The sequence below is a fragment of the Uranotaenia lowii genome, chromosome 2 (assembly GCF_029784155.1).
Source record: "Uranotaenia lowii strain MFRU-FL chromosome 2, ASM2978415v1, whole genome shotgun sequence".
NCBI lineage: Eukaryota > Metazoa > Arthropoda > Insecta > Diptera > Culicidae > Uranotaenia > Uranotaenia lowii.
Genome location: NC_073692.1, coordinates 434,304,406 through 434,323,148, shown reverse-complemented (window position 1 = coordinate 434,323,148; position 18,743 = coordinate 434,304,406). Strand labels below are relative to the sequence as shown.

Below are 18,743 nucleotides of genomic sequence, written 5' to 3'. Positions count from 1 at the left end.
TGTAGATAATGCATTCGTTTTCAGAAGATGATTTACCATCAATAGGATTTAATGAGAAGCATTCACTAAATTGCTTAATCTGTTCTTTCATGCTTCCGTTACATCGGGGCTTAACCATTTTCAGAGTTTCAGGTGGAGCTTCTTCAACGATTTTGGAGCTACCGTCAACTGGTTCTTCCGAAACTGACTCGTCAAAGCAGTTGTTACGGATCAGAACAGGTCGAACGGTGGTATCCAACAATTTCATTAGCTGTGGATTTCCTCCGCATTTATAGAGTTTGCTCTTTACACAACCTATTGTTTTCGCATAAAAAAGGCACTCGTTGTCAGGCGAAGATTCACTAACACGCAAATTTGTAGCGATACAATGACTAAGTTCCTTCACCAAATCATCAGTATCACCGATGCGATCTTCATCCACCATTTCTGAAAATTTAACTATTTTTAAGTATTTTTATATTTAAAACTTCAAAACTCGACTTACCATCAACGGTATTGAAGTTACCATCACACATCAAGGCCAGAAAATCCAGGGCTAGTTTGTTGAATCACATTGCCACCCCTTCAACCATTCCATCCAAACATTCCAATGACGAGTTAAGCGAATAGCAAAGTCTACAAAAGTTTCTAATTGTTAAATTAAGCTTGACGTGAAATTAATTATACTGTTAGGTTTATGTTATCGACCGTTTTTGATGTTTATTTTTAAATTTTTGGCTATTTTTCGGTCTTGGATTTCAATCAAACAACTTTTATTTGTGAAATGCCCGACGTTTCGACCATTTTTGGTGGTCTTCCTCAAGGGTACTGGAATTTATTAGTTTCAAAAATTACAATGAGCATTGTTAAGAGTCTGGTTTAAAGAGTGTAAACTCACTTGTCTAATGGTTGTTATTGTCAGATTTCGTTTTTTTCCAACGTTCAGGTGGTTCAGCATAAAGGACAGCTTCAAATTCGTCGAGGAAATAAACCAGATAAAGTTACCGCAAGGATATGTTATGGTATCGTTTGATGTTGTTTCCCTATTTACCAACATTCCAAGACATCTAGTCATCAAAAACCTAATAGAGGAATGGGACAACATTAGACATTGCACCAACATAAACCTAGACCTATTTTTAGAGATGATTGAATTCTGCCTAGAAAGTTCGTATTTCCAGTTCAGAAGCACCTACTATATCCAAACAGAAGGAACCGCAATGGGCAGTTGCTTATCACCAATCTTGGCAGAACTTGTTGTAGACACTCTGATAACAACAGTCATCGGAAAACTAGATTTTGAGATACATGCGCAAGTTCGTCGATGATTTGCTTCTCGCCCTACCAGAAGGAAAAACTCAAACAACATTGGATGCGTTCAATGCTTACCATCCTATGTTACAGTTCACCATGGAAGTAGAAAACCAAAACCAAATACCCTACTTAGATACACTAGTAATTCGAAACGCAGACCAAACCATATCTACACAATGGTACGCCAAATCAATTGCATCAGGTAGACTCCTAAATTTCCACTCCCACCACCCCACAAGAATGAAGCTAAACGTAGCATACAACTTCATGAAACGAGTGACTCAACTGACAACAAATCAAACAGTAAAACAATGCAAGGAGATCATATTTCAACATCTAAAATCCAACGATTATCCATCAAAACTGATCAACGGAATGTTCAAACAGCTCAACATAATCCAACCCACCATATCACAACATCACATCGCAGCATCAAACAAACAACCACAACAGCACCAGCAATCATCATCACCCACCCGGGACAACATCGCAGCACCAAACACCCTAAAACACCAACAACAACCGAACCAGAAATCACCACCAACCATCCATCATCACATCGCAGCATCAAACGCTCCACAGTCTCCGCAATCATTACCGAAAAACCATCAGCAACAGCATAATTCATCACCATCAGCTTCACATCAGCCACAAACTCCAACATCAATCCAACAGCATTCACACAACATAACCGGGGAACCAGCATCTTCAAACACAACATCCGAGGGGCCACAATCCGGATCAACCAGCAACTTCAGCTACCGAACACTCACCTACATCCCAACACTCACCAGCCGAATCGTCCGAGATCTGAAAAAAGATTTTCCTGCCATTAAAATTGCCCAGAAAACCATAAATTGTGTTGGGAAATTATATCCGATCGTCAAAGATCCGATATTGCCAGCTCAACAGTCGAACATCGTCTACAATATCCCATGTCGTGATTGCGAGAAGGTTTACATCGGAATGAGCACCAACACACTCACAAAGAGACTGTATGGGCACAAATCCGATGTAAACAGATATGAAAAAGTTTTGGAGAGCGGAGTCACCAGCACCACTGACATAAAATTGAGATTGGGAGATACTACAGCCATGGTCGATCATATCATCAACACAGAGCATAGGTTCGAACACACCAGAACCAGGATCGTTGATAGAGCGAAATACTCATCAACATTACGTGTATTGGAAATGTGCCACATTACCAATACTGACAATACGGTAAATTATAGGACAGACACAGCTAAACTCAATACCACTTATACAGGAATTTTACAATCAGTCAGAACAACATCAAAATTCAGTAATAGTAATAGTTCCAAACCACAAAACCCACACACAGCAAAGAACCAATCCAACCAACTTCCACTCATTACCTCAGATAGTCCAGCTTCCAACCCCATCCACATATTCCACACAATAGATTCCATAACTCAAAACGACAGTTACAGTGCGCCATCGCAAATCGGATGAAACATTGTTTTTTAATCCCGATCGAAAAAGTAATTTAATAGTGAGACAGTAGCTAGAAATAGAATTTAAATATAACAAATATGTATTCACAGAAGAGCAGCGAAGACTGGACACCTGAACGTTGAAAAAAAACGAAATCTGACAATAACAACCATTAGACAAGTGAGTTTACACTCTTTAAACCAGACTCTTAACAATGCTCATTGTAATTTTTGAAACTAATAAATTCCAGTACCCTTGAGGAAGACCACCAAAAATGGTCGAAACGTCGGGCATTTCACAAATAAAAGTTGTTTGATTGAAATCCAAGACCGAAAAATAGCCAAAAATTTAAAAATTAATTATACTCGTAATACTTCTTCATCGCTCCGGAATTGAACGATGAATTATCAATGGTTGGGTCCATTTCGCCAATCTTGGATGCCCGACAAGACTGGAACTCTGAATGCGAAGCGATAAATTTCCAAAGACCAGTATCGGAGCCAGACATACTGATGCAAGATCGCTGCAGGTCTGAGATTTCGGATCCAATGGGACTTGCACAAGTAACTTTGAAAGACATTAGAACTATCTTCAGTATGATAATATGATACAAAATTTACTTAGTATACTTACAACCTAACGCCATGACGATCACCAAAATAAGCTTTGAAGCGAACATTTTGAGCTTCCGCTAATTTGAACTTCAATAAATGAATGATTGAGAATGAATGATACAAAGGCAAAGGATTAATCTTTAAATATAATTTGACATTTGATGAATACTGTACGGGATTGATGAAATGAATTTCTTGAAAAAAAAACTCTCGATGATGATTCATTCTAAGAATGTTGATAACAAATTCAAACAAATGATGAGGTTTAGCCATTATCTTTCTTTGATTAGATGCAACAATGAATAAATTTATTTAAATAATGTCAATAAAAAGTGTCACTCGAATGATTCATGTACCCGGACACTGAGTAGCCAATCCCGGAACGTAGGAATTGATGCATAAATAAACAAAGCGGACACATATTGAAAGTAAAACACGGCGCTGACACTAAACGTACCGGAGCAGGTCAAATGGCGCATTTTGAACTTTAAGTGTTGATTAGGCGAAAGAATTTTTTCCGCAAATTCTATTACAGGTCTATTTTTATTTTCCTCATGAAAATATTCTATCGTTATTTTAAATTTTTACAAGTTTTTTAGATTCCGAATTACGGTGGTATTAGACTGACTCGATTTGGGGTAATTTTAAAATTTCTCGAACTCTGGAGCCTAAAGAGCTTTGTCTTGCTTCAAAACTCAGTCATGTTTTTTTTTTGCAGAACGTTAAAGGAACATTTACATGAGTAAATTTGAACTTTTTGGTTTGACTGGGAAATGCATTAATTGTTGCAAACTTGTAACTTTATGAAACGAACAGTATTGACTTTTGAATGCAGTAATATTTAATTACTGCATTCAAAAGCCAATACTGTTTAGGGTTAATATTATTGAAGACATATAAATTTACATTACAAAACCGTGTTGTGTGCCATGTAATATTACTATTTTTCAATTTCAGTGTTGCTAAGAGTAAAAGTTTATTAATTTACATGAGCAAATCGTGGTCTATTTGATTCGGTTTGAGGTCATTTTTTAATTTATGAAACCCTGGGGAAAAAATGACGCAAAAGTGTGTTTCCGTATAGAAGAAATACCAAAAGATCGCAAATAGTCAAAAGAATAATGTCTGAAATTTTGAAAATAATCAGTCAGCTAGGTAGTTTAAAAGGCATTTTTTCTAGGTTGAAATGCAACGTGGGACACACTCGACTACCAGCATTACGAAGTCTCCTTTAGAGACGTTTGGTGATTAGCGTTTCCACTTAGTAATGCGCTGAAGGGCGCGAACATATTCCAGCTGCCAGCGGGATCTGAATTCTTGGGATAGACGCTGGACGTGCTCCCATCGATTCATGGAGCTTATAGAACGTTCCATTAGGTTCACTTCTGAAGCTATAGTCAATGGACGGCCTATGGTGAAATGGGCAGGTGTGAGTGCCTGCGGATCACTGGGACAATTTGATATAGGAGTGATCGGTCTCGAATTCATGGTTGCTGAAACTTGGGCGAGAAAGGTAGAAAGCTCTTCGAAGGTGATATGGTTGCTTGTTAGGGTTGCCAGAAGTTGTTTAGCTATCTTAACCGCTGATTCCCAGAGACCCCCATGATGAGGTGATCGTGCTGGAATAGATTTCTAATTCACACCTTTGTCGGTTAAAAAACCAGTTATCTGATGATTGTGGTCTGCAGATTTCACTAGCTCGTGAATTTCTCGCAACTGCTTTTTAGCAGCTCGAAAATTTGGTGCGTTATCGGAGAACATCTTCATGGGAAGGCCATACCGACTCGAAAATCTTATGAAGGCGGCAAGAAATGCTGATGTGCTTAGATCCAAAACTGCTTCTAAATGCACGGCTTTTGTCGAGAAGCAGACGAAGAGTGCGATGTACTCTTTGCTAGAGATGACACTCCGAGCTCTGCGTCCAACCAAACAAACTGGCCCCGCATAATCCACATCGGTTACTGCAAATGTAGGTTGTGGGATGACGCGTTCCTGTGGCAGCTGACCTATCATCGGCGAATTCGGCACCGGCTTCGATCGAGCACACACAACACACTGTCGATAGGCAGCGTTGCCACATTTAAATCTGTATTTTCGAGGCAAAAAATCTTTTTAATCTGTATAAAATCTCAAAAATCTGTATTAAAATCTGTATTCAAAATTTTGATTCCGGATACTAACATTGCACTACTGTGACCTTTTTTATAATGCGTGGCGCACTGATCTAGTTGCCCTCTTCATTATTGCGAACTGCGACATTTGTGCGATCTTTCAAATCAGTGTTAATTCTGTGATTTTGCTACATGCAATCCGCTTTTTGGTTTGTTTGTACAAATAAATGTGTCTGCGAAACATTGCACGAAATCCAAACAAAATACATATCCGCTACCGCTACATGTAAAAAATAAGGTCACGCCAACTTTAAAGTGGATATGTTTCGTAAAATGCAACGATCTTTGTCCATCCGGGGTTTAACAATCAGATGGGAGTTTTAAATTGTGTCAATTGTCTCTGATCAGTTTCTGTATTTAGTTGTAATCGCTGCATACTGCAAGAAAAATATTCACAGCAGCTGAAGTAACTCAATGATATTTAACTAGGTACCATTAAAAGTTACATTTCGTGTAATGTAATGTCTGATCTTGGTATATGATTTTCGGACACAGGTTTGAAAACTGTTTTCTTACCGTTGCATTGATGCAGTTCCGAACTATAATCTGGAAGATTTTTCTCATTTGTGAGCATGGCAATTGATGGCTTGAACGTTGGATCATCAAAGGAGATTATTCTCAATTAAGGGGGGGGGGTAGGGTCTAACACTTTCAAAAAATCAATTTTTTTAATTTTTTTATTATCTTATTGTAAAACATTTCAAGAATGTTGTGTCAAATTTTCAAGTCAATTGAAGCAAAACTGTAGAAGTTATAGGCCTTTATCTCCTCCTATCTAATACTGCAAGAAAGCAAGAGCAGAAACTTCAAACGCGTTTTTCTCGAAAGCACATTTTTAAAGTCCGTGGACATCGTCATTTGAAAACTACTTATCCGATTCTTTTCAAATTTGGAACATGTTTTCTACATATAAAATACCAGACCCCAACGTTTTTCTTTTTTGATTTTTTTACTTTGGGGAGATTTTAGAGCGGAAAAATGGCGGATTTTTAAGTGAAAAATCATAGTTTTTACTTCAAACAGCCACAAAAATTTCATAAAAATATTTTTAAGTTAAATAAAAACGTTGGGGTCCAGAAAAACATCTATTTAAAATATTTTGCTCTGAATTTTTGACTTCAGATAATTCTGTGCTGAGATACAGTGTCCACCGCAAATCCTGTTTTCTAAAAGGCATCCTCGAAAATGCTCCGTCACCGGCTCATTTTTCAATATTTTTCTACAAAAAAATTACTAAATGTTCTTTTAACAATGCTTTGTATAATGCAAAAAATTTGAATACATTTGTTTGAACGATAGCTCTAGAAAAAAATCGTGAAAATGGTGTTTTTATTATACCCGTTAGACCCTACCCCCCCCCCCTTAACTCAAAACGTAATAAAAATATCATAGAATTTTTTCATTTGCTGAAAATCTGTATAAAATCTGTATAAATTTCCAATTATCTGTAATCTGTACATACAGATTCTTGGTTTGAAAATTTCAAAAAATCTGTATGTTCACTGAAAAATCTGTATATGTGGTAACGCTGTCGATAGGTTTTCCTTGCAGCACTCGTTCCACAGATAATCCAATAACGACGTCGAGCACAAAGTTCTTGTCGGGGTGGTGTCATCCTTTTGTTACCGATGGGGGCCAGTTTGGACTTGGAACAGAGTAGATGGGATGAAAGGTTGCCACTGCTATCGATTGAGCGAATATAAACGCATGCTCCCATGGATCTCTCGGAAGCATCACTGTAGCTGTGCAGAAACAATCGCGATGCCACTGCGACTTCGATTACTCTTCGTGGAAGCTGAAACAAATTGAGAAGCGGCAGACTTTGGACAAACTCTAACCATGAATTGAGCAACTCATCAGGGGGAGTACTATCCCAGGCCACCTTCAGCTCCCACAGCTTTTGCATCACCAATTTAGCTTTCACAATGGCGGGTGCTAAGAGACCAAGAGGGTCAAATAAGCTTGCAATTTGAGATAAGATGATACGTTTGGTGGGCTTAAGGATCTTAGATTGGTGATACGTGAACTGGAACATGTCGCTGCACGTCTGCCAGTGGATTCCGAGAGTTCTTGAGGAGGATTCTTGATAGTATTCGTTGGGTCGATTTCAAGAGGAACTTTGATTTCGAGATCACTTTCGGGAACTCCTTGAAGAGCGACGGTACTATTAGAAGCCAATTTTTGAAGATGAAAACCGCCAGAAGCGAAAATCACGATAAGCTACTCGCGAAGTAGTTTAGCATCTTCCTCAGAGTCAGTCCCGGTCAAGACGCCGTTGACGTACATTCCCTGAAGGGTCCTTTTCACGGCATTAGGATATTTTTGTTGGTTTGCCAAAAGCACTTGTTGCACGCATTTAGTAGCTAAATATGATGCACTTTTGGTGCCGTATGTTACTGTATTCAATCGGTACTCAGCTAAGGTTTCTGATCTAGACCAACGCCATAAAATTCGCTGGAAATCTCGTTCATCATCATGCAGTTCAACCATTCGATACATTTTTTGAAGGTCCCCTGCAACTACAACTACGGGGAATCTGAACCGAAGTAAAATGTCGATGAGCGCAGGTTGCAGTATAGGTTCCGCCATCAAAATATGAGACTTCCCGTTGCTTGTTTTTGTCATCGAAAACCACTCGGCATTTTGTGGTGCTACTATCTGCCTTCACAAAATAATGATGAGGCAGAAAAACAGCTGTTTTGGGAGGCGCATTTTATGCGAGAGACATATGACCCATGTCGATGTACTCTCGAATGAATTGGTGATACTGAGTTTTGAGTACGGAATTCTTCTCAAGTTTTCGTTCTAAGTGGGCAAATCTATTAGCTGCGATCTCACGGGATTCTCCCAGCTGGTCAGGTCTTTCAATAAATGGAAAGTGAAGCGACCGAATTCATCATGAGTTGTGTGTTGAGAGAAATGCTTTTCACACTAAACCTCTGTATCGCTCAAGTGTGTTTTCGGTGGTTGATATTCCTCAATTTCCCAAAACCGTTGCAGCTGCGTGGAAAGGGTCTCATCGGTCATGGTTATGAGGCTGGCATGGTAGAGGAGGGGATGGGATCGATTGGACGTCGTTTTTGTAGCCACCGGAGACCACCCAACCAAGTTTGGTGTTTAGAAGAATGGATAGGCTGCCATCGGAGCTGAGGTTGATACTACCAGGGTCGAGAAGTTGGGAGAATAATTTATTGCCGAGCAGCATGTTGATTTTACCAGGAAGTGGGGATCTGCCATGACAATTGAGCGTGGAATAGGCCAGCCTGTAATGTTCACCGGCTTCAGAGGTAGTTCAGAAGTGATTCGGTCCAGCATTACACAGGGAACGGTGTTTTGGTAGTCGCAGCATCGTGAGCCGAATGTTATGAGAGCTCTCGTGTCCGGATGCCTCTGAGATGCCGCCAAACTCGAAGTCCACCGGTATTGTTGGTAGGCAAAGTTGTTAGCAAAATTCTCGAGTAGTTGGTATGTGAGGCACAATCGAGAACACCCCGAGTCTGCCGAATTTATCCAGCACGCTGATAGTTACAGTGAGTTAAAGGACGTTGGTGTCCGCCAAATCGGTAGCTAAATTCAGTGTCGAGATGAAGGTTTGAGTTACATTCTTTGTGTTCATTATTGTAGATGTAACGTCGTGCCCAGTTGGTGGTTGTAGGGCATCATGTAGGCGTGGTGAGGTGTGTGGTGAAGTTGATTGCATTGCCTGCAATTGCCTGATTTGCATGGTTCATTTGTGTGTTGCCTCAGACAATTGGTGCTTAGTTGATGCCTACGAATGAAATTGAGTCGGTCATAAGCACTTGCATGAATGAACTTACCACATTGATATAATTGATTCGGTGACTTGGAGCAGAATCCACAAATGTTGTCGCGGGCTGATTGGTTAGTAGCAACCAATTTTGGGGGGTTTCGGAATTGGTGTTTTGATGGCTGTTTCACTGGTAGTTGAGATTTAGGCAGTGTTGCTTCGAATATCGATGAACTTTAGTAAGGTTTCCAGTGTATTAACCTCGTCGAACATTTCAGAACGCTTTTGACACCAAAGCTGCTTTGTATCGTCATCCAATTTCTCGATGAGTATGTACAGCAACCAGATATCACGATCGTATCGGTTCAGCGCTTGAAGAGCTCGTAGTGATTCGTTGGAAATGTCGTGAAGTGATCGAAATCCGTCAGCTGATGTTATAGCAAGAAGAGGTTGGTTTATGAATCGCTGAATATGTTGTACAGCAATATCAAACGGTTTGTAAAATCTCTGCTTCCACTTGGCTAACGCGGGAGCGTAGTTGGCATCTTCAATGCGAAGGTGGGATAATAAGGTGGCTGCTTCTCCTTCCAAGTTAGTTTTCAGGAATTATAAACGTTGACTATCTGTGAGGGCTAGATTTTTATGAACAGCGCTGTCGAACAGATCATAAAACGACTGCCATTCTAAAATATTTCCTGAAAATACTGGCAACGTTGTCCTTGGAAGTTTCAGGTCCGTAGCAATTGTCGGTCGTTCTTGAAATGGACGCTCAGATGTACTTGGTGGATAGACCGGTGCCAAAGCTGATAGACATTTGGCGCAGAAATTCAGCTTGCTGCTCGACAAGAACACGAATGGCGTAACCGCCATCTTGACTGGCAGAAGGTTGTATCCTCGTGGATGTGGCGAAGCTGACCCTTTTTAGGAATTTTAGGAGACGATTTTTATTTACCAGAAATGAACTTTCGAAATTTTCGAGATGTTCTAGAATGCCGTCGACTTCCTCATCCTTGCATATCTCGATCATACGTATATGAACGAGAAGATAATCATTCCAGATTTTTTGGAAATTATCGATTTCGGTCTGGATATCTAACTCCTCCGTTTCTTCACTGCCTTGCAACTGGGTCAGACTTTCGATGGATCTTTTGAGGCGTGAGTCAAGCGACTTCCTTTCGCGGACTAACCTCTTCATTGTCCAATTGCACTTCTCTTGGGTTTATTCCGGAGGTTCTCGAAATAGGTTATGAGGAACCTAACTGTTGCACCAAAGACCAAAGACGACCGTAAACTATGCTATTTATGGCGGCTCGAGACCGGAAATAACCTGGAAATTGAAACAGAATTCATCGGCGGAACGAATTATAAAACGCGTGTTGGTTTTACAAAGGTAGGGTGTAATTGATTTATTGTTCAAAGGAATAAGAATGATGGAAAGAATTTTGATAGACCGGTAGTGTAGAGTTAGATTTTGGTCCTAGATTACGCTCCAACCTTGGAATGACAATTTTAATGCACTCATCGATCGGCTTCAACGTTTTCTTCCGATTCATCGAATGATTCATCATAGCAGTTGTTGAGCGCCAGCGAAGGTTCTATGATATTTCTCAATAGCTCCGCCATAACTGGAGGTAATAACATGCATCTTTTGATTGTTTCCTGCATACAATCAAGCCCATTTGAATACAGAATGCACTCATTTTCAGAGGATGATTTACTACTGTCAATTGACTTAAAATCGAAGCAATTTCTAATTTCCTGCACTGCTTCATCAGGACTTCTGTTGCAATCTGGCTTAACTTTTTCTGAAAATTGATATTAAATTTAAACTTTTGTTTTTAATTTAAAACTTAATACATCGATTTACCTTCAATGATTTCATCGCTCTCAGCGATTTCTTCCTTTTCTGTGGTTGAGTAACACTTGTTGAGCTCTAGAGCAGGTTCTACGACGACTCTCAATATTTCCATCAACTGTCGAGGTGTATCACATATTTTGGTTATTTTCCAAGCACAATCTAGACCATGTGAGTATAGAATGCACTCATTTTCAGAGGATGATTTACCGCATTTTTTGGTTATTTCCTGATCACAATCTAGTCCATTGGAGTATAGGGGGCTTTCGTTTTCAGAGGATGATTTACCAATAAGTGGATTTAATGAGAAGCATTCACTGAGTTGCCTCACTTGTTCTTCTGCGCTTCCGTTGCACCGTGGCTCAACTATTTCTAGAGTTTCAGATGTAGCTTCTTCAACGATTTCTGAGCTACTATTTACAGATTCTTCCGATAGTGTCTCGTCGTAACAATTGTTGAGTATGAGAGCAGGTCCAACGGCTGCATACAAAAATTTCATGAGCTGCGGATTTCCTCCACATTTATCGAGTTTGCTCTTCACACAGCCTATTGCTTTTGCGTAAAGAAGGCACTCGTTGTCGGGCGATGATTCACTATCAAGCATATTTGTAGCGAAACAATGACTGAGTTCCTTCACCAAATCATCAGTATCACCGATGCAATCTTTATTCGCCACTTCTGAAAATTTAACTATTTTAACTAATTATAAATTCAAAACTTCGAAACTCGACTTACCATCAACGGTATTGAAGTTACCATCACACATCAAGTCCAGAAAATCCACAGCAAGTTGGTTAAATTTTTCTTTGGCTGATGAGATGTCATCTTTTCCTAGACACATCGCTGCCCCTTCAAGCATTCCGTCCAAACAGGCCAACGAAGAGTTTAGCGAAGAGCAAAGTCTGTAAAAGTTCCATTTTTGTTAAATCTAGACGTGAAAATAATTACACTCCAAATACTTTTCCATCTCTCCGGGGTTGAACGTCGAAAAATTAATGTTAGCGTCATTTTTGCCTATCTTGGATTCCCGACAAGACTGGAACTCTAAATTCGAAGCAATAAATTTCCAAACACCAGCATCAGAGCCTGACATACTGATGCAGGCTCGCTGCAGATCTGAGATCTCGGATCCAATGGGACTGGCAAAAGTCACTTTGAAAAACATTGGAACAAACTTTAATACGGTGTTATAATACTAAAATTACAAAGGACAATTACCTCCCAACGCCAGAACGATCACCAAAAAGTGGCTTGAAGTAAACATTTTAAGCTTTCTTCAATTTGAACTACAATTAATGAATGATTGAGAACGAATGATACAAGCGCAGAGAGACCAGTCTTTTATATAATTCGTCAACTTAATAAAACTTAAATGATGAAATCCGCTTCCAGAAAACAATTTCGCATATGAAAGTATATTCTAGGAAAGTGTAAGGAAATTCAGACTCAGATTATACACTTCAAGAGTGACTTGATTTTGCCTTAATCATTCGTACATTTGGTGTATCGATCAATAAACTAAATCAAGTGTATCAATAAAGAGTCCTATTGTATAAACATATGATTCATTTACTCCCGCATATTGCGTTGGTATATCTAGGAACGTAATAAATGCAAAAACAAATCCCTGGGCGTTCATTTATTTAAAGTAAAACACGGCGTGAACTCATGTATAGTTATTATTTTTCATTAGAATTTCTTCGCAATTGAACTGATACGTCAGCAAGTAAGCAGTTGTCTACAACTCTAAATTTGTTTTGAAAATGTGTTTATTCATTTATCAAATTCTGCGGAAATGGTTTTTTTTTTATTATATAATGTATAATGTATAATGTTATATATATACATATATATATAGTATAATGTTAATGAGTATCAAAATCACAGATTTTTTAATTTTTTTCACTAGTCATTTATTTTATATATCAGGGAAATAGAGAATTTAATAAAAATATAACGTTTAGAACTCAAAAGAAAAACTTACTCAAATTGGTGTTCAATTTTTGAGAAACTACGAAATAATTACTTTTCTATGGTTTTATTGAGCCGGAAGGATAACCTCGTTTACTGGATAATGTTGTTCAACAGATACACTTCGCTTTAATTTTTTTTTAATTTTAATCCTATATTAGTTATAATTTTTTGAAATATTCCAAACAAAAAAGTTCAAGGTTTGTTTTTAGGTTTCCTCCCAAAAAATTTTTTTCTTACTTTAGAGCCAGTAAACACGAAAGGAAATCAATAAATTTTACACTAGTTTTTGTTATTTTTCAACCAAAACAGTAAAGTATAGTTACACTTGTGATTTATTTGCGATAGATCTCAAAATTCGTCAAACACGTATTCAACTTGTTTATTCAATACATTTCATTTCTTTTAAATGAGAATTAGATCTTTTTTTTTTAATTTTTAAAATGAAAGCAGATTTTTTGAAATTAAGTTTTAGGAGTGATATTTAAAGTAAAATTGAGATAGGAAATATATAAGAGAAAAAGTCTTAAACTAATTTCATGAGTCAATAGTAGGAGTTTAGAAGAAAAGATTTGATAGTTTTTAATTACTATAGTCAAAAGTGTCCTCCGATCACCTCTTTTTACCCAAACCTCCAAACCAAAATTATTTTACTAGTAGGATGCAGAGGTGACCTCGGTCCTAAAGAATAAGATTGATCTTTCATCCTTTTCTATATTTTCCAATCTATCCATTGACTACTAGGGCGTGGCCGGCGCCGTTATTGATCTAAAAAGAGAGAGCATCAGATTTGAGCATTGTGAATGTGTTGCCAATCCCAGGCTCTATTCATTTGACCTCTGAACAAAACTGATGGCCTCGGTCAATCACGGAGTAGCAACCATTGGCGATGTGGAACTCGTTCTAAGGAGCCACGCCAGCGATCATGGAAAGCGAAATGTATTAACCTTCATTAAAATTTAATTAAGCGAAAACTTCAAAGAACTTTTAAACATTCATTACTAAAATATTATTTGAAACATTTCGGGTTTAATGATTTAAGGTGGACGTAAGCAGTCAATCAAGCTAAGCTGGAGGTGTTAAACCCCAACTTGCTTAAGTCAACTTTATCTTCAAACCAAAATCCGAAATGCTTTTTTGAATGGTTAACTTTAATTTTGTTTTAAGAAATACATTTAATATTTCTTCAGAGCTTGCTTTTCTCTTATAATACATAAGTGTTTTCTTAAATGATCATCATGTTATTTCGTGTGTCATGTTGAATAAAACAAGCATCTGTTAAGAGTTTTTTGGTTCATAATGATTATGGATTCAAAATTTATTTCAAGTGCCGCTCTTGAAGATTAGTGTGGTACCAAAATGCACACCGTGACCGTGATTGTAATCATAGAAGGGATTATCTGATACATAAAAAAAAAATTACTCAACACATAATAGTTGTGAGCCCACTTGGTTCTACTATACAATTCTACTAATAATTCTACTGAATAAAAGCAATCGAAAGATTCCTTCAAATTCAACCACGGTATAAGAAAAGTTCAGATACCGGTATTGCAATAGCAAAGTACAATTTTCTTCAGTGAGCGTTTTCGGTTGATCAATCGAAAACGTTTACTGAAGATTATAGTAAGTTGCTATTGAAATATCGGTATCCAAACTTTTCTTATACCGTTGTTGAATTAAAGGGAATTTTTCAATTACTTTGATTCAGTAAAAAAAACTCTTTATTAAGGTGCAAAAATCTCACGAGACCCATAAATCTGTTTCATATAGGTTTTTGAATGGATTTATTCATGGAAATTTTACATGCAAATAGAATTAACGAAATATGTATAAACAAAAACTCATGTTCAATGAAATTAGATTATTAACTATTCAACATGAACGGGAATGCGTGAAAGGGGCAGCCTGAGTTGATTTCAATTAGATGATTTTGTTGTACTGATGATGGTGATCACCCGCATAAATAAGGATTGTAACCAAACGATTTCTGAAATAGTCTATCGACGATTTTATGAAGCGTAAATAAAAGTTAAGCAAACAATTATTGAAATTGTGAAATACATTGCTTGAATCGTGAATTCCAAAATGACTGTATTTTAAATATGTTGTTAGGTTATGTAACTGTTAAAAACTGTTAAAACACTTATATGGAAGAACTGTAATACAAACAGTTAAGACAACGTCCCAAAACCGCTTATGGAAACATATTTAGAACTTACAACAGTTATCGTTATAGTTTTCCTTGAAGTATGCTTGAAACTGAACGTTTACAGCAATAGTTAAATCACGATTCCACAAAATGTTCTTCCAGTGTTATACTGATGGTTATGGGAACCGTATGCGTTAATGGCGAATAGGGAATATTTTTCGGAGTTTCGGATTTCATATAAAGTTATTCGATTTCACTTTACCTATATTTTATTTTTCTATTAACTTACATTTACAGCTATCAGGATCTTTTTAATTATTTCTCTGATTCACCTTGCGTACCTTATCCATTATCAATGGTGAATGATGTGGGCATAGACATTGGCATTTGGTCCGAAATCTGCATTGCAGGGCCAATCGCTACACCAGCAAGGGCATCCCCCACGGTCGGGGAACTCGGGCTGAATAAAAAACTAGCATGGGCGATGGGCGCGCTCGCAGTCCCGGTATACGATTTCTCGTGTGATAAACCGAGAGAGAAATAGCCTTCACTCCGATTTCACTCCGATTAGCTGTCATTCTTATGGAAATCTGTGTAAGAGTGAAGAGCAGGCTTTATTCTTTTTAGCAGGCCCAATCCCAATTCGGCGACACTAACATGAAATAAAAAACAGAACAGTCAGAAACATATAGGAAATTGGAAAGCTGATGTTTAGCTACCCCATAAGCAGGCGAAAATAGAAAAACAAACGCACTCACCTGAAATATTATGCATATTTTGGCCTAACCGTTGGGCTGTGCTGACTCCACCCTCAGGTGCGCCGGTTTTGTGGTCCATTTAAGCAGATCAACAGCAATTTCGCAAGAATTCTTGATATTCAGCATCAAAAATTCGTTCGAGTTGCTGTTTGGTTTCAAACCGAACACCAAAATCAAATTCTCAAATTTCTTCTTTTCCTTTTTCGTCTTCTCGGAACTGCATGACAGCTGCCATCAGAGGTGCCAGGTATCCTGATTTATCAGGATTTGTCCTGATTTTCGAGAGATTGTCTTGATTTTTCCAAAACTCTCGAATTGTCCTGATTTTTGGAAATTTGGCTTCAAAAACAAATTTCCAATTATAATAGCATTTGTAATCGAACTATGAGAACTTGTACAAATCTGTGATAAAACAAGTAAAAGTCGTTTTTTTCCGAAAGTAATCTTCGGTTCAGATATACAGTATAAATAAAGTATAAATATTCAGATATATAGTTAAATGGTGTTTTAACTATCATCTGGTGGTGTTTTTTATATGAGCTGCATACCAGTCAAGAAGCTGCGGACGATTGTTGCATAGATCAGGGCAGATTGCGCACCTGTATTTCGCCTTTGTTCATGCAATCTATGAATAGCTGCATATAATTTCCATAAATTCTTAGATGTCCGAAAAATCCTTATTTCTTCTACGCGTTGTGTTGATTTTTGACAAAACCACCTGGCACCTGGCTGCCATCCAGAGATTTGAGAAGTGTCAGAATTGTATGGACGTTAGCAGTAATCGTTCGAGATGATTTTTACGGTTGATGAAAAACGTTGGTTAATTGTTCAAACCATTCAGTTGAATTCACCATTAACGTGACTTTTCATATGAACGTGGAGGCTTGGTTTGAATCGTTTTATTTAAAATTTCTTTATTCGATTTGCATAGTTGTACCCAACAGCTATGTTTATATAAACAGTCACAATTACAGGAGCTGTTCAAATATCGTTTTGATTATTTGAGGTAGAGTTTTTTCGTATGCGGGCATCCCTGCACCATCCAATAATTGTTGCTTATTGATTCTATGAAAAAATGATTATGATGTTATGATAATGATATTTTCAGCCCCACAGAACAAAAATCTTCCTAATTTCTTTTTTCACCGGTTTTTAGTTCCTAGACAACAAGCTTTTATAATCCAGCAAGAGTTCATTTTTTTTTATAGTTGATGTTCCTTTGTTTTTCTCCAACGAATTTACTCTAAATCGCAGCAATCGGGCAAAGAGATTTCTTTGCGACGATGCCCTCGGGGCTAAAATTACGGACCACTTTGTATACTTTTCACGGTTAAAAATACAATTTTCCAAAAAAAAAATTCAAATCGATGACCATGTAATCCGAACATCATTTTTCGAATAATCACAAACACACACTTCACACATACACATTTATGTAATCTTTTATGTATTACATCATTTTGACCAAAACACATTTTTTTCAAATCTCAGTTACAAATTCATAGCATTGGAAGTGTGATCTGGAACATTCAAGAATTCTACATTTTGAATCACACTTTGTTCAAACTGGAAAATCCCCCAAAAGCATCCTTCTATTTTACAAATTTCAGATTTTCTGTGACTGTAGATCCCAAGATGCACATTGAGAAATGAAAATCTTTTCCCATTCGAAGGGCGCCGTCTTTGGAAAGCAAATTTTTCACAGTTCACACCTTTTAAACATTCGCCAATTTAAAGAAAAATGTAACTCTTCACTGCTACACCTTGAAATTGTGGAATAGTACACAATCGGCATCAGAAGAACAATATATGTATTTATTCATTAAAATTTGTGATCTAAAGTTTACAGCTACGAAAAACGCATGTTGTATTTTCAACCCGCGACGCCTACTTGATCATTTTAGTTGTAGATCATAAGAGAGAGTCAATGAACTTGCTCTAAGAGAGGGAGAGACAATTTTCAGCATGAAGACAATTTTTGTAACTACTTAGAGCAAGTTCAATGGTGTTGGGAAAAAGTGGTAGAAATTTTGACACTTACGGCACATTTTGAAAATTTTGCCATGCAAAAACATTTTCAAGATCTGTGGCCTTCTAGTTTTTTACAACACGTGTTGTATTTTCGCACGCTGTGATGCAAAAATAGCAATATTTCTATCACATACGGCTTAAAGAATCTATAGTAAACAAAGAGGCACAATCTGATCCCTTTTGAAATAATGAGCTTGGAACCCTGCTGTAGGGCTGCCTTTAATACTGCTTGGTTTTGCTCGATTGGAATGACACTGGCAGAAAATCAAAAATTCCAATCGTGCATTTCGTCTCTTTGTTTACTATAGGCTCGTTAAAACGGCTAAAATATAAACAGTGTTGTAAAAAAATACAACGTCCCAATATTTTGAAAACATTTTTGCACGGTAAAATTTTCAAAATGTCAAAATTTCTACCACTTTTTTCCAACACCAGTGAACCTGCTCTTACTACCTCAATTTTCAGTTCATAATGACAAAGTAAATCAAATATGCGACAACGTTGTAGAATAAAAAAAGTTGAAATTTTACATTAACCCATTTTTTACAATTTGTTTATTTTCTTCGTAGGTTTTAAAGAACCAATGTTAGGTTTTTGTAATAACATTTCATTGTTTTCAATAGGTTTTGATATAGTGAAGAAGAAATTGTTATAAATCAAGGTCTATAGCTTTGAGAAAAAGAGATTTCGAG

General features: G+C 37.4%; 2 protein-coding genes and 1 long non-coding RNA gene across 4 annotated transcripts in view; 1 reads left to right on the top strand and 2 right to left on the bottom strand.

Annotated features, from left to right (window-relative positions):
* The window catches only part of LOC129744139 (uncharacterized), a 32,671-nt gene that overhangs the window by 1,149 nt on the left and 12,779 nt on the right, over window positions 1-18,743 (top strand). The gene's annotated exons all lie outside the window — the stretch shown is intronic.
* LOC129744141 (uncharacterized) lies at window positions 550-3,481 on the bottom strand. Its single transcript, XR_008736833.1, has 3 exons — window positions 3,385-3,481; window positions 3,126-3,318; window positions 550-615 (listed from the first exon to the last, which is right to left on the bottom strand). It is a non-coding gene; the product is annotated as an uncharacterized LOC129744141 (long non-coding RNA).
* On the bottom strand, window positions 7,834-12,560 carry LOC129744136 (uncharacterized). Of its 2 annotated transcripts, none has more exons than XM_055736528.1 (5): window positions 12,358-12,560; window positions 12,099-12,291; window positions 11,875-12,041; window positions 11,152-11,829; window positions 7,834-11,089 (listed from the first exon to the last, which is right to left on the bottom strand). In XM_055736528.1, the coding sequence occupies exons 1-5, from the start codon at window positions 12,401-12,403 to the stop codon at window positions 10,803-10,805; spliced, it is 1,371 nt and encodes a 456-aa protein (XP_055592503.1). In that variant the 5' UTR covers window positions 12,404-12,560; the 3' UTR covers window positions 7,834-10,802. The 2 variants fall into 2 exon arrangements, with proteins under 2 accessions (XP_055592503.1, XP_055592504.1); XM_055736529.1 differs by having other exon boundaries at window positions 11,152-11,817; window positions 12,358-12,554.